This window comes from Balaenoptera physalus, assembly GCF_965194825.1.
Source record: "Balaenoptera physalus genome assembly, chromosome: 2".
NCBI classification, from domain to species: domain Eukaryota; kingdom Metazoa; phylum Chordata; class Mammalia; order Artiodactyla; family Balaenopteridae; genus Balaenoptera; species Balaenoptera physalus.
Window position 1 is genome coordinate 67303022 of NC_138883.1, and position 26471 is coordinate 67329492.

Genomic DNA, 26471 nt, shown 5'->3' on the forward strand with positions numbered 1-26471 from the left:
GTCTCTACCAATTGCCAGCAATGATTTAGTCCTACCATTTAGTGAATGCTTCCTACATATTAGTGACTGAGTATTAATAGTTTTGAGAGAATGGTAGAGTATGGATTGTAATTGCAGAATCCTGAGTGGTTGAGTGTATATGTGTGTTTCCTAAATTACTGGAGATTTAACAAAAAACAAAACAAGAAGTGATATCTGGGTTCATCCCCCTGGAATTCTTTCATTCAAGAAATAGGTTACAGATCCCAGCGGTCTTTGTAGAAGTTAACAAGCAAACATTTATATGAAAATGATAGGAACCTAGAATAGCCAAAGCATCCTTGAAAATGAACAAAGTTGAAGGACATACACCAGCAGATTTCAAGTCTTATTATAAAGCTATAGTAAGCAAGAAAGTGTGGTAGTGGTGTAAAAATAGATTAATGACCCACACATATATGGTCAATTGTTCAAACAGTGCTAAGGTAATTCAGTCGCAAAAGGATGGTCTCCTTAAAAATGATGCTTGAACAAGTGGATAACAAATGCAGAAATATGAACTCTTACCCCTTTTAACAAAAAAAAAGAAATCATGAACTGAAATGGATGGGCTAAAACTGTAAGGCTTCTAGAGGAAAAAGAAGAAAATCTTAGTGACCTTGAGCTTGACAGAGATTTCTTAGATAGGACATTAAAAGATTATATTATAAAAGAACAAAAAAATTGTTTTCATTAAAATTAAAACCTTTGTTCTTCACACTACATTATTATTATTTTTTAATATATTTATTTATTTATTTGGCTGCACGGGGTCTTAGTTGCAGCACACGGGATCTTCATTGTAGCATGCAGGATCTTTTAGTTGCAGCATGCGAACTTTTCGTTGCGGCACGTGGGATCTAGTTCCCTGATCAGGGATCTAACACGGGCCCCCTGCATTGGCAGTGCAGTCTTAGCCACTGGACCACCAGGGAAGTCCCCAAAATACATTATCTGGAAATGAGAAGACAAGCCAGAAAATTCTTTGAGATTTTATTTCTCTGAAAATATCTCCTTCTTTTGTTTGTTTTTTGGCTGCACTGCCTGGCTTGTGGGATCTTAGTTCCCTGACCATAGATTGAACCCCTACCCCCTGCAGTGGAAGCGTGAAGTCCTAACCAGTGGACTGATTTTGGCCTTCATTTTTTTTTTTCCTATTTTATAAATAAATAAATAAATAAATAAATTTATCTATTTATGCCGTGTCGGGTCTTCGTTGCTGTGTGCGGGCTTTCTCTAGTTGCAGTGAGCGGCAGCTCCTCTTTGTTGTGGTGTGCAGGCTTCTCATTGCAGTGGCTTCTCTTGTTGAGGAGCACGGGCTCTAGGCGCACAGGCTCAGTAGTTGTGGTGCATGGGCTTAGTTGCTCAGTGGCACGTGGGATGTTCCTGGACCAAGGATCGAACCCGTGTCCCCTGCACTGGCAGGTGGATTCTTAACCACCGCACCACCCGGGAAGTCCCTTGGCCTTCATTTTCAATGGACATTTTCAGTTCCTGCAGGGACTCTTCTTGGCTGATCATTTTCCAGCGCTTGAAAAGATATTTCATTGTCACCTGATGTGCATAGTCTCTACTGAGACGTTTTCTTCCTCTGGCTGCTTTTAAGACTTTATAACTTGTTTTTAGCAATTTGACTTTGATGTGCTTAGCTGTTTGGTTTGTGTGTGTGCATGCACATGTGGGTTTTCTGCCCCTGCTCAGGATTATTTAATTTTTTTTGGTCTGTGGGCTTACAGTTACATCACATTTGGAAAATTTTTGAACTGTTGGTATGATGACTTTCCACTCTGGCTGTTAGGAATGCAAATGTCTGAGCACCCTGTGTGACCTCTGAATTGTTCACCTTACCATTTTCAAGTCATGCTTTGCCCTGCCTTATGGAACATCACCTGTACACAGATGGTCTGGTACTCAGTAGAGATGTCCTGGTGACCACTTTGCACATTTCTAGAGGTCTTTTGTGCTTGACTCCCTGATCCTGAACTCATCCACCACATATTCCATTTGCCTTAATCTCTTCAAACACAGATCTCCATTTCCTCAACTTTCACCGCTGGACTCTGTGTTCCCTCTTCTTAAGACCTTAGCCAGAAACTCTGTCTGAGCCTAAGGGGCTTACCTTATTTGTTTCTGTTTTCTGGGAGGCCATGCAGTCCTGCGTTGCTTGTTGTCCAGTATTTGAAAACACTTTTTCATGTATTTTGTCTGGTTTTTTTAGTTGTTGACAGTGGATAGGCAAGTCTTGATCCTTATTAATCTATCATGGCCTGGAGCACAAGTACTTATGTTTAGGGAAATTTATAATCCATATTTTACAATCTTATTTTAGTGTTATAAGCTAAGTACTACTTCAGGGAAGAAGCATGTAAAAGATACATTTAAAACAATTTTAAGTATAATAAGTCTTTATAAAGTTTAAAAGTACTTTACCCATACATGCATGTGTGCACACACATGCCAAGATCATATATGTTAATGATGAATATTCTTAATATTAAATGTTGTCAACAAAATAAAAATTTTTTGGATGCCGGGGTAGGCAAACAGTGTTTACAAGTTATTTTTCTTTTAAACACGCTATAGCTAACATTTTTATGATTATAGGAATAATCCAGTATATTTGATTCACTTGGCTAAGGGTGGGAACTTATAAATTATATTGTTAAAACACATTTCTGGTGATTCTTTTGCACCCTAGGTTTGGATACCATTGATCTAGTGTAAACATTCATTTTTTACAAATAATCTGTTAGGCCCAGAGATATGGTGAGTTTATCAAGTCCTAGATAATTACCTAATAGTGTGTAAACCTAATCCATTTGTCTTCTTTACCATTATACCTGGAAATGTTATAACTTAGGTTATTATGTGAATTTCTTAACTTTTTTTTAGGATGGACTTTTAAGATTATAGGTAATTAGTTGAATCAGAATATGTATTAAACTACAGGCAGCTGAATATTATATTCAGGATGTTTTAATTCTAAATTTGATTCATGGTCATGTTTTTATAAGTACTTATGAATATTTGGAATATAAGTTATTTCCCATGTTTCATTGAATAATTTTACACATTTAGGAAGATGAACCACAGGAAGATGCTAAAGAATTGCAGCAGGGTAAGCCATATCATTGGAGAGACTGGTCCATCATTAGGGGAAGGGACTGCTTATATATATGGAGTGATGCAGCAGCCTTGGAACTATCTAATGGCAGTAATGGATGGTTTAGATTTATCTTGGATGGAAAACTTGCCACCATGTATTCAAGTGGTAGTCCTGAAGGTGGATCGGATAGTTCAGGTAATATTTTGTTTCTGTTAAAATGTTTTACTAGTTTCTGTAATTTTGATAATTTGTTTTTCTGCTCATAGTTTTGCTACCATTGTCATAGCAGTAGCACGTCCTTGATGATCATATGGCCATTCTTTAATGTTAACAGAGAAAAATGATTGTACCATGAAAGCATTTCATACTTTTTTATTGTATGAGACAAGGAATAGCGTGTATCAATATCTACTTTTACTGTCTCCGTCCTTTAGGTAAAGGTGCCTCTTATCACGTAATGATGAATTGCACATGTGTAATGCTGTCTCAAATTATATCTTTTCCCAAAAGCCTTCTACTTTAAAAAATTATGGCTGCAGGATTGTTTTAATGCTTGAACCTAAATAATATCAAACCAGTGAGAGTATATCAAGGAACAAAACTTTAATGAAAGTTTTTTAATAAAATTGATATTTCAATAGGTAGTTTCATTAAAAAAATGGAATATTTGAAAGGAATGAAGTTTTAAAACAAACATTTTGTCTTTCTAGAAAGCAGAAGTGAATTCTTAGAGAAGTTACAAAGAGCTCGAGGCCAAGTAAAGCCATCTACTTCAAGTCAACCTATACTCTCAGCACCAGGACCCACTAAACTCACTGTAGGGAACTGGTCACTAACATGTTTGAAAGAAGGAGAAATTGCTATTCATAACTCAGATGGCCAGCAAGCAACGATATTGAAAGAAGATTTACCTGGTTTTGTGTTTGAATCTAATAGAGGAACCAAGCATTCATTTACTGCAGAAACTTCTCTGGGTAAGTATGTAGGTATGTCAATTTAACAGATAAGAATAAATGAATATGTTAAATTGCAATAAAATGTGTTCTGTGAAATACCTTTTTTTTTTTTTTTTTTTTAAGGTTCAGAATTCGTGACTGGCTGGACTGGCAAAAGAGGCAGAAAACTAAAATCTAAGTTAGAAAAAACTAAGCAAAAGGTATTATTTATGGGATTTGCTTTGTTTTTTTGTCTTTTAAACTGATGTAGCAAGGTTTCAGGGGTAGATTGTAGGCATTTAAAAAATTGAGCCATGTAACATAAGCTACCCTAATCTAATGTATTTTTAGTTTTCCTTTTTCTGTGCTCATTATCTTATTTTCCACAATATGTATACATTTACTTGTAGTTTTCATACATACAGTAAACACCAACATTAAAATAGAAACAAAATTGAGACAAAGTATAACATTTAAATTATTTTAAAATTATTTGAGTTATTAATGTCACAGAAACTTTAAACTCATGCTTTAATTATGATTAATGATAGTATTTTTAGTGATATAGTGAGATTGAAAATGCATTATTATAATTTACAGTCTTGATTTAATACTTTGTGATGAATCAATTTGAATTCCTGGTTCTAGAGTCAGATAATTTGATACTTAGTTTAATGGCCATCTCAGATGAAATCACTGTTTCAAAAAGATACAGGAGCAAATATGTTACTGACTCCAGGAGCAAGTATGTTATTGACTCATATTACTAATTTTTAAATTCTATCCATTTATTATGCATTGGTTTTTTTCAAAAATGAAGCCATTATATTTCTTTCTTTTTTTTTTTTAAATTGGGGTATAGTTGTTTTACAATGTTATGTTAGTTTCTACTGTACAGTGAAGCGAAGCAGAGTTCCCTGTGCTATACAGCAGTTTCTTATTAGTTATGTTTTATACATATCAGTGTATATATATCAGTCCCAATCTCCCAGTTCATCCTACCCCACCCCACCCCGCTTTCCCCCCCCCTTGGTGTCCATATGTTTGTTTTCTACATCCATGTCTCTATATTATATTTCTTTCTTTAAAAAATATTTATTTATTTATTCATTCATTCATCCATTCATTCGGCTGTGCCGGGTCTTAGTTGTGGCACTCGGGATCTTCATTGCTGTATGCGGGTTCTTGGTTGTGGCATGCTGGATCTTCAGTTGCAGCATGCAGGATCCTCAGTTGCAGCATGTGGGCTCTTTAGATGAGGCATGCGAACTCTTAGTTGTGGCAAACGAACTGTTAGTTGTGGCAGGCGATCTCTTAGTCACAGCATGCGAACTCTTAGTCGCAGCATGTGGGATCTAGTTCCCTGACCAGGGTTCGAACCCGGGCCCCCTGCATTGGGAGGGCAGAGTGTTAACCATTGGACGACCAGGGAAGTCCCAAGCCATTATATTTCCATCTTTATTATATCAGTTGTTCTTGAATTTTTTAATTTTTGAAAGAAAATAAAATCTCATAGTTAGATTCAGTATCTTCTGATGACACATTTTTATTTTACCTATAATAATGATATAGTTTTTTCATATAGTATGTGAAGAATGCTTTTGGGTGATTGGGATGGGGGGTACTTGTGTTGCTTTGGCCATAGGAATAGTCATAAGGGGTTTTATTTGGAGCACTATATTATATAATATATATATTCATTCATGTCTTCATTTCCAGTTGTAAATTTGCTAGGCTATCCCAAAGATATTCCACATTTCCACATGCTAGACCTGGGAAAGAAAATTGCTTGCTTGCTTGCTTGCTTTCTCTTTCTCTCTCTCTCTTTCTTTAATTTATAAATATATATTGGGCTTCCCTGGTGGTGCAGTGGTTGAGAATCTGCCTGCCAGTGCAGGGGACATGGGTTCGAGCCCTGCTCTGGGAAGATCCCACATGCCGTGGAGCAACTAGGCCCGTGAGCCACAACTACTGAGCCTGCGCGTCTGGAGCTTGTGCTCCGCAAGAAGAGAGGTCGCGATAGTAAGAGGCCCGCGCACCGCGATGAAGAGTGGCCCCCGCTTGCCGCAACTGGAGGAAGCCCTTGCACAGAAACAAAGACCCAACACAGCCAAAAATAAATAAATAAAAAATAAATAAAAAATATCTATTACCTCTATAGCTATATATAGTATTCCATGATTGCTTCTGTGTTTCTCAAAAAAGAGTGTGAAGCCAGAGGTTTTTTTCCAATTCAGGATATCTTAAGGGCATTTGAGGAAGAAATATCTCAATTGAAGGTAGCCATTAGATGGTAAAAGGAATTTGAACTAAATACAGTTTTCATTTTCATGATAGTTATGTTCTGTAAAATTGCCATGAATACTGAACCATTGCTTCTTGGAGAAATACAGGTTTAGGTTCCTGTGAGGCTCTGGTCACATTTTTAAAGTTTTTGCTGTGCTGTGCTTGCCGAAAAATGACTGTGAAAAGTGCTGCAAGTATTGATTTGTGGATTACAAATGAATTTTAGTGACTAGTTGATTTCACAAATATTAAATTCTCAAATAATGAGGCTCAGCTGTAATTCTTTATAAAGCTACCGGTCAGCTTTCTCAGGAGTTTTTTGGAATAACTGATGTTGTATTAACCAACAAATCTAGATTAACTCACAGGGAACTGAACTTTTACAGTACAAAAGAAAAGTAAATCAAGGAGGATATAGTCTCAGTCCTGTAGTTTCATTTTCTTAAAAAAATTTGATTATTGATTCAGATCCTTGAAATCAGTAGTAAATCAGTGATCATGTGGCTATTCTTTTGCGTATGAAAGCAGTATATATCAACATATAGTAATTTTAGGTAAAAATAATTTTAACTATTAGTTTTAACCTGTTTTTATTTCTTAATATTGTTTATAAAGGAATAGTTTCTTCAGTGTTGTCTGATATCTAGAACTTACTTATCTTTTAATTCTGAAAGGCACACTAAAATAGAATGGGAAGGTACTATTAATTCATTTGGGGAGTGAAATTTTTTCTGTTACATTAGAGCTATGCTTGTGTTTAAATGAAATCACATAAATCTTAAATTTACATTATTTAAGCATATATTTTAAAGAATGTTACGTACTAAATTTCATCAGACCCAAGCCATGGACATGTGTGGGTTGCTCTCTCAAACAACATTAATTGAACTTAAATGAGAGGTAATTACTGCCCAAACTGATAATACAGTCTTTCTTCCTCTTGATGAAATATATAAATACATGAGCATCATATATACTTTGTGTGAATAATATAAATAGAAAAAAGACATAATAACCTAAAGTACATCCCAGAATGTTAAAAGGTTCAACTTCAGTTGATGGAATTATAAATGGCTTAATTTTCTTTATTTCTTTCCTTTTCCTTCTTTTTTCCTTCTTTCTTTCTGTCTTTTTTTTTTTGGCTTATTTGTATTTTCTAATTGGTTCACCATAAAACAGGTTACTTTTATTAAAAAGAGCAAAGTTACCTTTTTATAGGTTTAATTTGATTTAAATGAAATAAGCTCCTATTTGGTATATGAATACAAAGTTTAAAAATTAAAATTATAAGTTCTTTGATTTGACATTGCTAAAATCTGCTAGAGTAGTTTTTCAACCATGTGAACTTCTTGATGTATATGAATAGAAGTAGTAACATTTTTTGGAACTTGATACTGGCACAAACATCTTAATTCTAAAGGTTGCATGTATATATTTAAAAGCAAGATTTGGTAAAATTATTAATTGTAATAAAAATTCACATTTACTATTTTTATTTTGGTAGGTACGAACTATGGCTCGAGATTTATATGATGACCACTTTAAAGCTGTTGAAAGCATGCCTCGTGGAGTAGTGGTAACACTCAGAAACATAGCAACTCAGTTAGAGTCATCTTGGGAACTTCATACAAATAGACAAGTACGTTAGCCTCTAGATTTTATGACACACAGTGATCTTGGTTTAGTTTTTTCCCTTTATCCTTTATATTCTGGGTATTGATTAGGGGGTCAGCAAATTATCACCCATGGGCTAAATTTTGTATGGTTTTGTGAGGTAAGAAGGGTTTTTACATTTCTAAATGGTTGAACATAAATCAAAAGTAAGAATAATATTTCATGATACCTGAAAATTATATGCACGTGTAAAGTCAGTGTCCATAGTAGTGTTATTGCTCACAGCCATGCTCATTTATTTACATATTGTCCGTGACTGCTTTAGTGGCTACAATGGCAGACTTAAACAGGTGTGACCAAGATATGTGATGTGGCCTGTGAAGCCTAAAATATTTACAGTCGGCCCTTTACAAAAGAGTTTACCAGGCCTGGTAGAGATAATTTGCATTAATAATTTGAATTTCTTAATCTAATTTAGTATCTAATTTATTTTCATGGTAATTGATGCTCTGATAAATTAAGTATGTTAATTAAGACCTGTTTGTTTTTTCGATTGTCTTCAATTAAAAAAAATTTTGTTTCTTTTAGTGTATTGAGAGTGAGAACACTTGGAGAGATTTAATGAAGACAGCTTTAGAAAATCTAATTGTACTTTTGAAGGATGAAAACACAATTTCACCATATGAAATGTGCAGTAGTGGCTTGGTGCAAGCGCTTCTTACTGTTTTAAATAATGTAAGTTTATGAAGTAGTACAGAATGAGGTATATAGTTAAAAAATATATTTTTAACTACACTTTGACAGAGTGAGATTTACTTTGTTTTTGTCAAGATGTATTAAAAACTGAGTAGTAAATGTTAACATTTATAATTTTTCCATCCTTTCAAGTTTTATTAGTTTGAGCCAGTTGAATTAAATAATTGAGTTTATTTAGATTTTTTTGGTTACCTGATTATAATTTGTTCAAGATTTGTTTGAACAAAACACTTGCTTGTAGTAGCCTAAGATTTAACATTATTCACTGCTGTGATTTCCTCGTAACTTAACATAAAATGGAGTTAGTCTATAGGCCTTTTTAAATACTTAAAATATTTGCATAAAATTAATTTATGAGCATTGGCAATTTAGGAAGTTTATGTGAATATTTGACAAGTATTTGCTAATAACCTTATATTTCTCTTCAATTTAGTCTGCATTACTATCTTTATTGTGATAAAATTTTTTCCTTTATTTTAATGAAAGGTGTGTATACACCCACACACACACTTATTTTAACAAATTCTAACAGAATAAATTATAAAAAGTGAAAGTTTTCTCCCCATTTTTGTTCTATTTGCCATTTTAATTTCTTGATCTTAATCATTGTACTTTAACTGCAGTCTAGTGTTTCCTTCATTATTTTTACCATTTGCATTTATTCTCATTTATTAAAATTTTATTGATATAGCATCACTTTATATCACTTAGTAGTATCTATGAAATCATTGTTTTGATATACCAGTCATATTTTTTCTAATACTAATTAATGTAAATAGTACTGTTAAAATGCAAAATGTTCATAAATAATCTGAAATTACCTTCATACCACTACACTTTGAGAAAAGGAGTATAATTGCCACTCCATTATAACACTGAAGATATTAGCCATGATCTACTAGTCATATAATGAAAAGAATTTTAATTGAAAGAAAATAATGATTTCACTTATATTGTACTGATAATTTTGTAGTATATTAATATTCATCTTGCAGAATGTGTTTTGATAAATTTCAGTAACAGCCTTAAAACTTTGTTTTTCCTTTTTTTTTTAGAGCATGGATTTAGATATGAAGCAAGATTGTAGTCAACTGGTAGAAAGAATAAATGTTTTTAAAACAGCCTTTAGTGAAAATGAAGATGATGAAAGGTAAATCCCCAAATTTCTTTTAATTTGATGTTTGCAGTGTTTGCAAGTTGATAGCTTTCCTTTAAAATAGAGCCTAGTATAGTGTTTATACACAAAGTAGGAACTTTTTTATTCAGTACAAAAGTAGCTTATATTATAAATAGATAAAAAAGGAAAGATTTTTAAAGTATTTTTTTTTAAATTAATTTATTTATTTAATTTTGGCTGTGTTGGGTCTTCGTTTCTGTGCGAGGGCTTTCTCTAGTTGCGGCAAGCGGGGGCCACTCTTCATCGCGGTGCGCGGGCCTCTCACTATCGCGGCCTCTCTTGTTGCGGAGCACAGGCTCCAGACGCGCAGGCTCAGTAGTTGTGGCTCACGGGCCTAGTTGCTCCGCGGCATGTGGGATCTTCCCAGACCGGGGCACGAACCCGTGTCCCCTGCATTGGCAGGCAGATTCTCAACCACTGCGCCACCAGGGAAGCCCTAAAGTATTTTTTAATCTAATGGAATAAAAGGAAGATTACATGTCTGCTGTGAATGCAACTGACCACTTATTTTATATTATTTATTTATTATTATTATTTTTTTAAATTTATTTATTTTATTTTTGGCTGCGTTGGGTCTTCGGTGCTGCACGCGGGCTTTCTTCAGTTGCGGCGAGCGGGGGCTACTCTTCGTTGCGGTGCACGGGCTTCCCATTGTGGTGGCTTCTCTTTGTTGCAAAGCACGGGCTCTAGGTGTGCGGGCTTCAGTAATTGTGGCACGCGGGCTCTAGAGCGCAGGCTCAGTAGTTGTGGCACACGGGCTTAGTTGCTCCGCAGCATGTGGGATCTTCCCGGACCAGGGCTCGAACCCGTGTCCCCTGCATTGGCAGGCAGATTCTTAACCACTGTGCCACCAGGGAAGCCCTGACCACTTATTTTAAATTAGATAATCTTTAAGATACAACTGGAAATTTGAACACTGATTAAATATTTGTTGATATTAAGTAGTAATTGTTCATTACCTTTTAGGTGTGGCAATGATATGATTTTATTTTTTAAGAATTCTTTTGTAGGGGTACATACCCAGAGTATTTCTGGGTGAAATGATATGTTATTTGGCATTTTCTTTTTTTTTTTTTTTTTAATTTTTTATAAATTTATTTATTTATTTATTTTTATTTTTGGCTGTGTTGGGTCTTTGTTGCTACCCGTGGGCTTTCTGTAGTTGCAGTGAGTGGGGGCTACTCTTCGTTGTGGTGCACGGGCTTCTCATTGCAGTGGCTTCTCTTGTTGTGGAGCGTGGGCTCTAGGTGCATGGGCTTCAGTAGTTGTGGCTCGTGGGCTCTAGAGCACAGGCTCAGTAAATGTGGAGCATAGGCTTAGTTGCTCTGCAGCATGTGGGATCTTCCCGGACCAGGACTTGAACCCGTGTCCCCTGCGTTGGCAGGCAGATTCTTAACCACTGCGCCACCAGGGAAGTCCCCTGGCATTTCCTTTGAAATATATAGGAAGGAGAGAAATGGGTGGGGATATAGATAGAAATCAATTGGCTATTTGTAGGTAATTGTTGAAGCTGGGTCATGAGTTGATGAAGGTGCATTTTACTATTTTATTACTTTTGAATGTGATTGAATTTTTAAAATAATAAACAAAATTCAATTAATTCCATTAATTTTAAATACCATTTTAAATGAGTGCATATTACATTATATGGATATATAATAATTTATTGAAACAGTCTATTAAACATATTGGCTATTTGCAAATTATTACTAATACTAGAATGTAAGTGTCTTGGTGGAACCATCTTTTTACATAAATTCCTTTAAATTGTATTACTGAGTTATTGATGATGTTTTAAAGGTTTTTGATGTAAATTGTCATGTTGTTTTCCAGAAATATTATACCAGTGTTGCCTTGCCAACAGTACTGTCATTTTCAAAACTCTGCTGCTTTATGTATTCTTTTATATGTATCAAATATTATATAATAAAATTGTTTAAACTTTAAAAAATAAATTACATGTTAAATTATACATTACTTTGCAGTTGATGAACATTTCATAAGAAAAATGAAATATTAAGTGAAGAAATTGAGTTATAAGATTATTTTTGCTTACTCATATGTAGTCTAATACAAAATTTGCATTAATAAAGAAAGTAGGGGGTCTATTTGAGGTTGGTTATTACAGTTTCTTTATGAACTTTAGCATGAACTTATATAAAAGCTCTTAACAATTAATTTTTTTCCTAGTCGACCAGCTGTTGCATTAATCCGAAAGTTAATAGCCGTACTAGAATCTATTGAACGTCTACCTCTCCATTTGTATGATACACCAGGATCCACTTATAACCTGCAGGTAACCATGGAAAATGCAGTTGCTATTATTGCTGAATGCATTTAGGAGCAGGCTTTGATAGTTTTCTTTAAAAAAACAAAACCAAAAAACTTTTATATTTTATTAAAGAACGATTGTGCTTTAATCATTAAAGACTTTAACCTTTAATGACATTTGATTGTTCTTTTTAATGACTCTTGAATGTACTGGTATTTTAATGTTTATTTTAGGTTTTAAATCATATTTGGTAGGTCATATTTGGCGAAAGACACTTTATCAGTGGGAAAGCGGAAAAGAGAGTCCTTCTGTTCTAGAATTATGAGTTAAGTCCCTTCGTCTCTGTGTGTGTCTCAACATATGAGAAAATGTGAAAATATTTTAGGCACAGTTTTTTTTCTTGCTTTCTGTCATTGTTTAGAACCAGATGGCCTTCCTTAGCTATTTCTATTGATTTTTGAAATCTGTCATTATCACATGGTTTTATAAAAAACCTGTTTTCTTCCTGAATGTCACTTGGTTGACATTCTTATTAATTCATTAAATTATTCTTTTGTTAGCAGCTAGTATCCAGATATTAACAGAGAAAACAAATAATTCTTACTGCTAATATTCCAAACCAGATCTTTATCACATCTTCTGTAGGTTACTTCAGTATTTTCTAGCGTGTTCTTTGGTCTTGAATCTTGCCTTTATTTGATCTATCCTGCATTCCACTGTATCAAATAGTTTCTTTTAAATATGGCCTTTAATAAGTGACTAAAACTATTTGCAATAACAGTGCCTACTCAAGGCAAAAAACTTACCATACCTCCAAGAACCCAGTAGTGTTACCAAAGCCAACTAGACTCCCAGACTAGAAAGCTTGTTCATAGAGTTACAGTATGATTAGTATATCTGACATGATGTATATATTAAACAAGATGTAGAGGTCTACTTTGTGCTTTACTTCAGACAGAATAATATAGAGGAACAAGGGGATTTTTTGGTCTATCCTTTTAAAGGTTTTATCCTTGATAGATGAATGAGGTAGAAATAGGTCTCAAAGACTGGAAATTGCCCTGCTTATACTTTTACAGTCCTAGGAGCACCAACATTTTTATTATATGTATCTCATTTTAGGAGACTGTGCAAGATACAAAGATAGGAAGGCTGGGAATGTGCCCCCTGGTAATTTTGCAGTCTGAAATGCTTTCCAAATGTACATGTAAATATTTAATTATGTGTCTATAGGAATTAGTTAAGATTTATACAGAAATGAAGCACATACTTGTTTTATTTACTAAAGCATATCGGATTGGAAGCTGTCTTGTATTTTTTTAAGTGTATTAGCCATAGATTATTTAATATATTCTAGCTTTAAAAGCATAAGTTAATTAGCTACTTTTTATAACTTACTTGGAAAATTGCAAGTTATCAGTTAGGGGTTGTAATATTTCTGTTAAGTGTTTTATAATTTATTTAAACCATGTGTGTTTGAAGTTGTTTAGAAATTCTAAGTAAACTTTGTTTCTTTCTTGAAAATATTATTCAGTGGACCTCTTTAAAAAAAAGACATTTAATAGAAAACAGACATTGATCCTTCCTTTATGGTTATACTTTATAAATCTCAATTGCTGTGTTATGTAACATTTTTCATTTTCAAACTTCTAAGAAAAAAGCAGAATATTTTCTGAAGCATTTTGACCATTTCTGTGTAGATACTTACAAGAAGATTAAGATTTCGGTTGGAACGTGCACCTGGTGAAACTGCATTGATAGACAGGACCGGCAGGATGTTGAAGATGGAACCCTTAGCTACAGTTGAATCTCTAGAACAGTATCTCTTAAAAATGGTGAGTTTCTGGCAAGGGCATGGTGAAATAAGCATTCTTTGCTGTGGTTTAGGCCTTTAGAAAAGTGGTTTGGGAAGTATTTTTCCAGAGTTACAGTAATAGAGTTTGACCTAGTAATTCCATTTTAGAAAATAATCTTTATACACTCTAAATGGTTTCTTCATAAAGATGTCTATTATAGTTATTTGTAATACTCAAATAGTGAACAAAACCTTAATGCTAATCAATAAAGGAATATTGAGTTGGTAATTACTTCCATTAATTTGAATATTATATAGCTATCATAATATATACAGACTGATAAGAGAAAAACGTTTTTGTAAAGTTTGATCAAGACTTTGTTTTATTCTATCTGTTGCAATAATAGACTAAAGAAATACTCTCTGCTATTAATAGTGGGGTGCTATGATTATGGAATTTTCTGGGTTTTTTTTCTTTTTCAAATATTCTTAAATGAATATTGATTATAAAATAATTCACGTTAAAGGGATGGGAACCAAATGGGCAGTGCATTTCAAAATATCATAATTAAGGTGTCTTCCATATTTTCTTTGGTTAGGTAGCAAAGCAGTGGTATGATTTTGACCGATCTTCATTTGTTTTTGTTCGAAAATTAAGAGAAGGCCAAAATTTTATATTTCGGCACCAGCATGATTTTGATGAAAATGGAATCATTTACTGGATTGGGACAAATGCCAAGTAAGTCATTATTTAATGTAGGTTGAAAACATTCACCTGGAAAAAGAATTCTAGGTAGCAGAATAAAATTAACCACTCTGAGTATCCTGCAGTTTTAGGAATTTCGTCTTTTAGGTTAAATTTAAGACCATCCAAATTACTTTTTATGAAGAAAAAAATACCTAAATTGTTAAATGTAGAAGTTTTCTTATTAATATAATTTTATATGGAAAAAAGCTAGTCTGAGCAAATGCAGTTATTTTAATAGTGTTAACTGTTAACACTGCTTAAGAGTATTTTCTTTGTTTTTGTGTAGAACTGCATATGAATGGGTTAATCCAGCTGCTTATGGACTTGTAGTAGTAACATCATCAGAAGGAAGAAATCTACCTTATGGCCGCTTAGAAGACATATTAAGTCGTGACAATTCAGCTTTAAATTGTCATAGCAATGATGATAAGAATGCCTGGTTTGCCATAGATCTGGGTCTCTGGGTGGTACCATCAGCATATACACTTCGTCATGCTCGTGGTTATGGAAGGTCTGCACTGAGAAATTGGGTTTTCCAGGTATCCAAAGATGGACAGAACTGGACTTCTTTGTATACCCATGTTGATGACTGCAGTCTCAATGAACCAGGGTTAGTTGAGGAGTCTTTGTAAATTGGAAAACTCAGTAAAGAGCTTTGTTTATTTTTATAACTGTATCCTCCTAGAGCTCTCTTTTTTGTAAGATACTGAAACAAGATTTTCTTTCAAAAAATATCACTTGATTCTGTAATTTAGGTATTAAAACTTTGAAATACTGACTTTATCAAAACCATCAAATGCTTTAAACATTAGAAGCTGAGCTTACTTATTTAAAAAGAAGTTGATATATAGCTGGAGTTAACTTTTACTAAACTCTCCATTTATTCACATAGTATATGTGAATGTTTGACAAATTAACAGTGACTATTGATTTTTCTCATTTTATGTATCTGTTTTCCTAAATTTTATATATTGATCATATATATATTTTTTAAGGACAAAAAGTCAGCATTATATTTCTAAAAAATTTAGTTGTAATAAAGTTTAATTGTACATTGTGGCACATTTTGAGGAGTAGAGTGTAGAGTTAAATTACTTTTCTGTATGTGATGTAGTATGGAAGGAGCTTCTTAACATTAGGATTAATAGGTAATATTTTCAAGCTTTAAAGTTGATATTTTAGTATATCATTTAAAATTTTGCAAAAATTTAAAAATGTTTTTCATCATAAAAACATTGTTATTCATAAAATTTCTTATCTTATTTCTTTGGATTTTATTATTCATAAGTCATTAAGTGTTATGAGTCAAATTAATAATATGCATTTACATATTTCATTTTTAATTTATTTTCCTTACTGCTATTTTTCTCCTTTGATTTCTTGATTCTTGTGTAACAAACTGTTGACTGAACATGAAAGTTAGTTTACTTTTCATATAGTTTTCTATTATGTAACAAAATCTTCACCACCTTAAACATCTTTTTCATATGTTTAAAACATTACATAATATTTTCCCTAACACATTCACAGATCAACAGCCACCTGGCCTCTTGATCCACCGAAGGATGAGAAACAAGGGTGGCGACATGTGAGAATTAAACAGATGGGGAAGAATGCAAGTGGCCAAACCCATTATCTCTCACTATCTGGATTTGAACTTTATGGCACTGTAAATGGAGTATGTGAAGATCAGCTAGGTAAAGACAGTAGGTTTTTCTAACTTACTAAAACAATTATATTTATAAAAAGCGACTTTGTTTATATTTCTCTAATTTCTACCTTATAGGAAAAGCAGCTAAGGAAGCAGAAGCTAACCTTAGAAGACAGAGACGTCTAGTACGCTCCCAAGTACTGAAGTACATGGTTCCAGGGGCTCGTGTGATCAGAGGCCTTGATTGGAAATGGCGGGATCAGGATGGCAGCCCACAGGGAGAAGGCACCGTCACAGGAGAACTGCATAATGGTGAGTAGGTGCTTAGCATTTGTAGTGTAGAAATCAAGTATTTAAATAACAAAATATTTTTCTTTTGTTACTTTGGGGTAATTTATAAATTGAATAAATGTTCCAGGACTAAGTAGAACTGATTTATTGGTTTTATGTTAAAAGTGGGAAAAATCATTTATTTAGAAATAGGAAAAATTTTAAATTCTTAGGTTTTGACTCAAAACTTATTGCTAATATTTTGAAGTAATTAATAAGCTAGTATAAGGTGAATACCCTAAAGACACATTTTCTGCTGTTTTTGTGTTTTTTTTAGTTTATTATTCATAAGTTTCCATTGATTTTTATCTTAATTTCTTATGCTTTTCTTTATCTTGTTGGCTTGACAAGAATCAGGGCAGAATTTTTTGTTCAATTATGAGTCACATAGAAGAAAAAGCATTAACATTTATAGTTAAATATTTTTCAGTAAAACATAGAACAAAAATTGTAGCCTTTTCTTTTATTAGTTAATTATAAGATATTTCACAATGTTTCTCAGTCTACCAGTTTTTCTTTGGGGTAAGGGTTATTGTTTAAAATCAAGTTCATTTTTAACTTTTGATTCTGTAGATTTTAAGGAAGTCCATACCCACTTAAATTGCTGTTAACTCCCAGAAGCAACTATACTGGCTAGGTTTTTTTCTTATAACTTAAAAGACTCACTTATTAGTGGGTAATTTGCCTAACCAGTAGTGGGTTCTTATGAATTTTGCCTAGCATTAAAAAAAAAAAAGAAGAGTAAAATGTTCATATTCTCAACTTACACCAAATATTGAAAGAGACATAATAAAAGTGACAATGCTTAGGAGAATGACTAACATTTGATATCTTAACTATGTGATAAAGGCATTTATTTACTTAAACTATTTTTGGTTTTATTACGCTTAAGATTCTGTTCCTTAAAGTACATTACTAAATGCATTTCTGTATAGTCATACACTAATTGCAGATCACTGTCATGATAGCAGGTTTATAGTGAGTGAGCATGTACATAGCTGCCAAAATTCATAAAAAAGAATAATAGCTGAATAATAATAGTCCCATTCAACTCAGAAATTTCCAATGTTCTTGTTTTTAGGCATCTTAATGATACTTAGTTAACAGTCTATTCCCCCTAAATTATTTGACTTTTAAGTGTGTGAGCTAGTTAGAGATATGTGAATACAGTGTATTTTTCTTGGGCGGGAGTCAAGTGAAGCAACTGGAATTTTAATTTCAGAATTTAGCATGTAAGAAAGGCTTATTTTACTGATTTGACAAATGTAGCGAAGTCATACCTTAAAACCCTTATGCCATAGAGGGTTCTTAGCTTTCAAATACTTAAGCTAACCATTTCTAATAATGGCTAGTTATTACTAATTCTATCTTTTTATCTTTTGAGTATACGAGGAGTTCAGAGTTTTGTATCTTTACACTTACAGATAGTGTGTATGTACCCTTTCTGAGTGATCAGTTTAAACACATTCTCAAGCATAATATGAATGGTTTACATTTTTGAGTTATTTTTCTATGCTATATCAATTAAATCTCTTTCCTTTCTAAAGAATCTTTGTGTTGGTAGGAATATCCATATTTTAATTTATTCCACAAATATGAGTGCCTACTATGTAAAGGTACTTTGTTAGACTTCAGATACACAGTGGTCAACAAAAAAGTATGACCCCATGCTTTCTGGGTAAAACAGATAAATTTACAGTTACAGATTTTGATAAGTACTATGCAATAAGTTATCAGTATATTTTGGGACCAGTTAATGCAATACAAATGTAATTTTTATTTGGGATTGGGATATGTTTTTGAACTTTTCCTTTTCTCACGCTTTTCCATGTTGCAGAAGAGATAGTTAAATGTTGGTTCTAAAGAGGTTATTTCAGCATACAGAATAAATTGAGGCAATTGAAATGTCATCTAAACTAGATTATGTAGATTTGGGGCAGTCAGTTTCCTCTCAAACAACTTGTATGCAGATAATGCCCACAGGTAATTCAGTATTACTTAAACCCCTCTGAGCCTCATCGTAAACATATATGAACTTGGCATGTGTGTGTTTGCGTGTGCACATGCATGGGAATATGTGTGTGTATGGGTAAAGTACTTTTATTTAAACTTTATAAAGACTTAGCACTTTACAAAAATAAATATTTTTATGTGTTTTTTCTTCCTCTGAAGTAGTTAGCTTATAGCACTAAAATAAGATTGTAAAATTTCTATTAATTTTCTTTCTAATAGGCAATTTGTTTTGTTTTTGGAAGTAAATTACCATTTTTAAAAAAGAATAAGTATCATTTTCCAAGCATAAGTAAATATAGATTTAATATTGTTATGCTCATTAGTTCTCTTCACGTTATTAGCTTTATCATATAGGTTCTATCTAATAAAAGAGCCTAGCATACTTTTAAAATTTTGGTTTTAGAATATTCTGCGCTTATTCAAATTTATTAAACTTAATCATAAGAGAACCAAATAACCACTGAACTTTGAGAACACAACCGAAATGCTAACTTAGTGTTATTTGAACTATAGTGACCTAGAATTTCTACAGTGATATATGAATATTTTGTCTGTCAATTATAGGATTTAGCCCAAACTTAGAAATTAATGGTTAAGCCAGCACTTTTTTCTATAAATAACATTTGACCACATGATCATATTTAGCAACTGAAAAAGCTTTTACTTAGATTTCATCTATACTTGCTGAAGTTGTAATATTTTACCATTTTTATCAGTCTTTTTACAATTTTTAACAGTTCTTCCCCTTAAAAGATACCCCAATAGATGTAAACATGACCCTTACATTAAGTATCACCAGAAAAAACAGTTCAGAAATAAGAGAAGTAGAAGGAAGGATTTAATTTTAGTTAGCAGACCTTAGATGACTAGAAATTCAGAGAAGTGCAGCACTGATGAAAAGCTGATCCCATATTGTGGAGCTACTGTCTGACACGCTCCTATCTGCTTTCTGCTGGGTCTTACAAACTCCTGTCCCTTTCCAGGCTGGATTGATGTCACCTGGGATGCTGGTGGCTCAAACTCTTACCGTATGGGCGCAGAAGGAAAATTTGACCTCAAGCTTGCACCAGGGTACGACCCTGATACAGTGGCATCACCCAAACCTGTTTCATCCACTGTTTCAGGCACAACGCAATCATGGAGCAGCTTGGTGAAAAACAACTGTCCAGACAAGACATCTGCTGCTGCAGGCTCCTCAAGTAGAAAAGGAAGCAGCAGTTCTGTGTGTAGCGTGGCCAGTAGCAGCGACATCAGCTTGGGTTCGACCAAAACGGAACGGAGATCAGAAATTGTAATGGAACACAGTATAGTTTCAGGAGCTGATGTCCATGAACCAATTGTTGTTCTTTCATCTGCTGAAAACGTCCCTCAAACAGAAGTAGGGTCATCTTCCAGTGCAAGTACCAGCACCTTAACAACGGAAATGGGAAGTGAAAATGCTGAAAGAAAGTTAGGCCCTGATAGTTCTGTTCGTGCTCCTGGGGAGTCTAGTGCAATATCCATGGGAATTGTTAGTGTTAGTTCTCCTGATGTTAGTTCAGTATCTGAGTTAACTAATAAAGAAGCAGCTTCACAACGGCCCCTTAGCTCTTCAGCAAGTAACAGACTGTCAGTGAGTTCTTTGTTAGCTGCTGGGGCCCCTATGAGCTCTAGTGCAAGTGTTCCTAACCTGTCCTCAAGAGAAACATCTAGCTTGGAGAGTTTTGTAAGGAGAGTGGCAAACATAGCACGGACTAATGCCACGAACAACATGAATCTAAGCCGAAGCAGCAGTGATAACAACACTAATACTTTGGGGAGGAATGTGATGAGCACAGCAAGTAAGTGAGCTTTTCCTTATGGAACCCAATGCTTTTTCCACTCTGAGGGGTGCAAAGTAGGGTCTGTTCAAGTGGATTCTGGCTTCAGTCTTTAACTAGATCATTAACCATGTGAGATACAACTGTGTCAAATTTAGCACTTCAGGAATATGAGGTTAAGTTCTATAGAACTGTGATATTTTAAGAATTCTGATCAGGTGTGATAAAGAACCTCTTATTCTAAATAATAACACACTTCTGTTTTTCACTCCTCTGTGATAAATTGTTAAGTACAGTTGCAAGAGGAAATAGATGACTATTAAATATCATCAAAGTCAATTGAAACCAGAGCGTAATACTGGCATAGCTTTTACTTAGGTCCTGAATTGATATTAGCTTCTGAAAGTTTTTAATTCTAATTAAAGCTACCAACGGGTCAGAGTAATTCCCTTGGAAAATGACATTGGGAGTTATTTCATTGCCTGTTTCTCTTATTTAAAAAGCTAGGCTTAACATTTTGAACAATAATAATGCTATAAAAATAAGAATTTTTAGTTGGATTTCAGTTGGGTTCCCAAAGTTATTGCTTTTCAGCCTTTTAATAATTGGTGTTTCATGACCTCATTCTTCTTCCTAAATATACAGCGTAGTTTTTCTAAGGTTTATATAATCCTCCCTTTTTGTACTAATTTGCTTCGTTTTTATCTTTAGCTTCTCCTCTTATGGGTGCTCAGAGTTTCCCTAATTTGACCACACCTGGTACTACATCAACAGTGACTATGTCAACATCCAGTGTCACTAGCAGCAGCAATGTAGCTACAGCAACAACAGCTTTATCAGTTGGTCAGTCATTAAGTAATACTTTGACCACCAGCCTCACATCAACCTCCAGTGAGAGTGACACAGGTCAGGAAGCAGAATATTCCTTATATGGTAAGTTATAGTTTACAATATTTAGATATTTGTATAGCGACGCTTTTATTACATTTTTCTCCTTGGTTATTTTTAACCTTTGATTAGAAAAGGATAATTCTCTCTTCTTACAAATATGGCAGCTTCATATACGATGAAAAAACTCACAGTGATATGCAGGACTGTTAAGAAATTATCTGATTGTAAATAGACGTCTAGGAACTTTTTGTGTGTCATCCTTTTTTTGCCTTTTGTCACTAGTGAAGTTTTATTAGAAGAACCATAATAACAGAGATATTTGATACCTTTATCAGAGAAGAAAGAAGTGTGATAGATTAATAAGCTTTGTAAATTGATAGTTCCTGTACGTTGTAATGTAAGAGGAAAAACACTCCTGTGTGTCTCCTGTACTTTTAATACTCTACTCATAGAATGCTTCACTTCTGGCATGTCGTTAGCACCAGATGTGTGTGAAGTTTTCTCACATCAGCTCAATGTCTTAAAATTTAACTCAATTCTGACACTACCTACCTACCTGGAGATAGTATCAGATCCCACAGGTTAAAGTCTTAGTTCCACAACACTAATCACAAGTCCAGGCTGTCATCTGTGCTTCTGACTGACTGGCTATAAATTGGAAGTTTCCATGATCCCATCCTTGGGTTGGATTAATTTGCTAGAGCGGCTCACAGGACTCAGGAAAACATTTTATTTACTGGGTTACTGGTTTATTATAAAAAGGATATATAGGGAATTCCCTGGCGGTCCAGTGGTTAGGACTCCGTGCTTCCACTGCTGAGGCCCGGGGTTCGATCCCTGGTCGGGGAATGAAGATCCCACAAGCCGCGTGGTTCGGCCAAAAAAAAAAAAAAAGATATATAACTCAGAACAGCCAGGTGGAAGAGATGCATAGGGTGAAGTCTGGACGGGTCCCAAGCACAGGAACTTCTGTCCCCATGGAGTTTAGGGACCCTCCTGGCCTGTCGGTGTGTTCATGTCCACCAACCTGGAAGCTTTCTGAACCCCAGCCTTTTGGGATTTTTTTTGGAGGCTTCATGATTTAGGCACCATTAACTAAATTATTGGCCATTGGTGACTCATTCTCCAGCTCCTCTGCTCAGAGGTCTAAGGGGTGGGATGAAAGTTCCAACCCTCTACTTGTGGTTGGTTCCACTAACAACCAGCTCCTTCCTTAGATTACCTAAGGGCTTTTTAAAAGTCTCATTAAAACAACTCTGGTTATGAATAACAAAAGACACCTCTATTGCTCTTATCTCTTAGGAAATTCCAAGAGTTTTAGGAACTCAGTGCCTAGAACAGAGGCGAAGACCAAATTTATTTTATTGTAAATCACAATATCACAACTATTACCAAAGTCTTTTGGCAATTATTCTTTATTTAGGTAACATTTGAATTTTTTTCAGATGAATTAATTTTTGCTTAGGGGGTTTTATAGTTACATTATTATAGCTTCCATGGTATGTAGTCAGTGATAAAACCATCTGATTCAATTAAAATATGTTTCTGATCACCTTATTTTATCTTACTAGAAAAGTAAAACTTTTTATAGAAAGGAAATATAGAAGCAGATAAAATCATCTAGTTCGTACCTTCCAGAGACAACCACTGTTGTCATTTAATACATATCATTTGATATATACTTTTGGTTTTTGTTTTTTTAAACAAAAAGGGATTCTATCCTTTGCAGACAGCTCTTTTCACTCAGTACATTGTGAAATATTTTCATATTGTTCGATGAGTTTCTAAAGCCAAGAATTGCATCTGATGTCCTATGGTTTTAGGAAAAGCATTACATTTCTGTTTCTACTTTAGCTATTAAATATGTATATAGCAAAATGATGATGATTGTTACACCAAAGTATTGTATATTCACTGAATAAACTTTTCTACTTTGGTTTTTCTCATGGAGGCTTTCTGCTTCTCCCTGTTAATATGTTAACTTTAAGCTTTAGTTCTAAATCATGTGAAGGTTAAGAAAGTTGTGGGTATGCTAGTGGGAAAGAATATTGAAGAGTTAGGGCTACTGGTTGCCTTTTAAAAATTATTCTTTAGTGATTAAAATTTCCTTTTCTACGTTTCTAAAACTGGAGGACTCTTTGAGAGTGCTGCTATATGAAGGATCAGAGTAACATCTGCCTTATAAAATAATTTCTATATGTGCAAACTTTGAGGGACATGATTTGATTCTGTAATATGGTCAAATGTATAAAATAAGGAGCTTTTTGAAAATATATGTATATATAATATTCTTATATTCTGATAAAAAAAGGGAAGATGAGTTAAACAAACCTCTGACTTCAGTGAATTGTAACATATAGGAGGTGGAATTTATATATACATATATATTTTTTTTCCTTTAAAAATAAACCAAAAAGTGGAATTGATTTATTTTGTATACTACCACATCATGTTCATGAGAACCACTACCTAAATTGCAGGATGGCACTTTACGTATGTTAGGGGTAATATATTTCATCAAATTTAAGATGCCATTAATTATAAGATTATCTTATGTCACTAAGGAAAAAATGTTGCCAATTTAGCTGTGAATATTCTGAAATCAGAATATGTCTTACAAGCAATGGCAAGTCACAGTCAAAGGCATTGAATTTTTAGTCCTATATAATTATTAGACTTAAAACATTATATTTGGTTCAGAAATTTGCAAATGCAAGTTTCTACTAAATAATTATAAATTGTTTTCTGGATGTGCTTTTGGAATATAGAGTATATACTACTATACTGTCTTCTTATCCATAGAAGTTTTTTAAATTCCAGATCCAGTAAAAACTTACCTTGTTTTAGACCCATTATTCCTCCTTTTGTTTTCAGTTCCTGTGGGGAACAGCTTCTCAGCATCTTCATTATGTGGGGCAATGTAAATTTGACCTTATCTTTACTGAAGGGTGAAGGGAAGAGATCCTAAGAAGGAGGGAGACAAAAGGGATTCAAGTTTATTGAACTTTTTTATGTGCTAGATAATTTGCATAATATGAAAGATGGTACCTAACATTATTCCATAGTAAATAGGCATTATCTTTAAGTAGTCATTATCATTAAGTAATCTCCCCAGTCACATAGATAAACTCAGGTCTCTCTGATCGATTTAATTCTGTTCTTGTCCCTCGTAAGATCTTTCACAGTTTATATTTATGTATTCATTTGTTTACTTTTAAATGCCTCTCTGCCCTGTAAGCTCCATGGGGGCTCAGACCATGTCTATTTTGTTTACAACTGCATATACCTGGTGGCTAACGGAATTCTTGGCACCTAGTAGGTACTCAACAGATAATTGTTGACAGAGCGAATGAGTCCAGTGTTCTCTTTCCACCGTTTTATGTTTCCTGTGACTTGTGCAGAGAATAATGATAGGATTGTTTTTATTTTTTAACATACCCCATATTGTTGACCTTTTTAAAAATGATTTTGTAGATACAGATTTAGTTTATGACCATCCTTTATCCCATGTTGTTTTCATGCTTGTGACTATTTACCATTGTTACTCATCCTTTATGTGTGGTGGTAGAAGAGTGGCAGTACTAGATGTGGCCTTTATACTTGTCCCTTTGGAATTTTACCTTTGTATTATAAAATCAATATGCAAAGTTACTTTGTTATGCTTTGTTAATTCTGTTAAGAGGAAGATCCTTGGTTTTGTTTTCTAGATTTCCTTGATAGCTGCCGCGCCAGTACTCTGCTAGCTGAGCTAGATGATGATGAGGACTTGCCGGAGCCAGATGAGGAAGATGATGAAAATGAAGATGACAATCAGGAGGACCAAGAATACGAGGAGGTTATGGTAGAGAGAGTCCCCCATTCTCTCAACTAAGACAGGGTGTTAATAATTGAAATGAAGAGGGGAAAAGCAAAGTCCTGGTTAAACTTTGAAGCAAGCGATATGGCACCAGTATGAAAAGTGTGGTTACTTAAGAAAAGCACTTTTAATCTGAGCATTTATGACATTTTTTGAAAGAAAATAAATTGGTTATAGTTGAAAAACACTACAATGTCACATCTGATGTTTTCACAGGTTTTAAAGCGTGAAGAACTGCACTAATCCTAAAGAATATAATTTTCATGGTTCTTCCACAACAGTTATACTTAGAAATTTTTGGTACCTATTGTTTTGTAAGCAGTATCTGCATGTTATCTCATCAGTCCTTACACAGACCTATGAGACAGAGACATAGAAAACATAATTTGCCCTTATTATTTAGAGTTAAGTAGAAAAGTAGGACCCAAGCTTAGGCAGTATGATCCAGAACTTTTAGTGTTTGATAACTATGATTGTCTTCAAATTGAACTGTTGCCTGAAAATGCCTTTTATTTTAACTTCTTGTATAATTTTTATTTCCCTTTATAAAATGTTTCTAGATTAAAACATGTTTTTTCATAAGTTGAGTTATAGTGGGGTGGAGAACTCCAAAAAATGCTTTTAGTATATCTTGCTTAGAAAACATATAGAATATTAGCACATTTCTTGTGAAGGTTAGTATATGATGCATGATGAATTTAAAACATTCACTTTGTAACTTTTCTGTACATGGCTAATGAATATGAAGTTTTCTAATGACAGTTTTGGTAATATAGGTTTATAGTTCAGGTCAAGGCTGAATAGGGATATATATGGGTCAGATAATTAGACATGTCTCTTTACATTTTCTGTATCAGATTCTGAGACGTCCATCCCTGCAGCGTCGAGCTGGCTCCCGCTCTGATGTAACACACCATGCTGTCACCTCTCAGCTACCACAGGTCCCAGCTGGAGCGGGGAGCCGACCTATTGGGGAGCAGGTAATATCTTCATGTTTACCTTCTCTACAGTGTATTTTTTTCCCTTTTCACAGTAAAGCACCAACTAAAATGCCTAGAAAAATACACAGCAGGGGCAGGGTGAGGGCAGGAAGCAGCTAAATGGAGTTAACAAAAAGAGACTTGCCCAACTGCTTGGGTCCCATATTCCAGATGGAGTCCATGACTGTTCTACCATACATAGCGCATGCAGTAGTTTCTTACTTGAAACCTGCTCATCTTGGCC

General features: G+C 34.1%; 2 protein-coding genes across 10 annotated transcripts in view; one reads left to right on the plus strand and one right to left on the minus strand.

Moving 5' to 3' along the window:
* Positions 1-26471, plus strand: part of HECTD1 (HECT domain E3 ubiquitin protein ligase 1) — an 89976-nt gene that overhangs the window by 46696 nt on the left and 16809 nt on the right. For 2 of the 9 annotated variants that reach the window (XM_082451967.1, XM_082451971.1), the window contains exons 13-28: positions 3097-3319; positions 3835-4098; positions 4204-4280; positions 7850-7984; positions 8548-8694; positions 9771-9865; positions 12083-12188; positions 13865-13999; positions 14559-14698; positions 14994-15317; positions 16238-16404; positions 16494-16670; positions 19685-20521; positions 21212-21433; positions 25099-25232; positions 26105-26227. In XM_082451967.1, the coding sequence (XP_082308093.1) occupies positions 3097-3319; positions 3835-4098; positions 4204-4280; positions 7850-7984; positions 8548-8694; positions 9771-9865; positions 12083-12188; positions 13865-13999; positions 14559-14698; positions 14994-15317; positions 16238-16404; positions 16494-16670; positions 19685-20521; positions 21212-21433; positions 25099-25232; positions 26105-26227 (3306 nt within the window). The remainder of the gene's footprint in view (positions 1-3096; positions 3320-3834; positions 4099-4203; positions 4281-7849; positions 7985-8547; positions 8695-9770; positions 9866-12082; positions 12189-13864; positions 14000-14558; positions 14699-14993; positions 15318-16237; positions 16405-16493; positions 16671-19684; positions 20522-21211; positions 21434-25098; positions 25233-26104; positions 26228-26471) is intronic. The other 7 variants (XM_082451968.1, XM_082451972.1, XM_082451969.1 and 4 more) reach the window with 4 other exon arrangements.
* Positions 24228-26471, minus strand: part of AP4S1 (adaptor related protein complex 4 subunit sigma 1) — a 76044-nt gene continuing 73800 nt past the window's right edge. The window contains exon 6 of the mRNA XM_082452291.1: positions 24228-24355. The gene's annotated coding sequence lies outside the window, so the exon portion shown is untranslated. The remainder of the gene's footprint in view (positions 24356-26471) is intronic.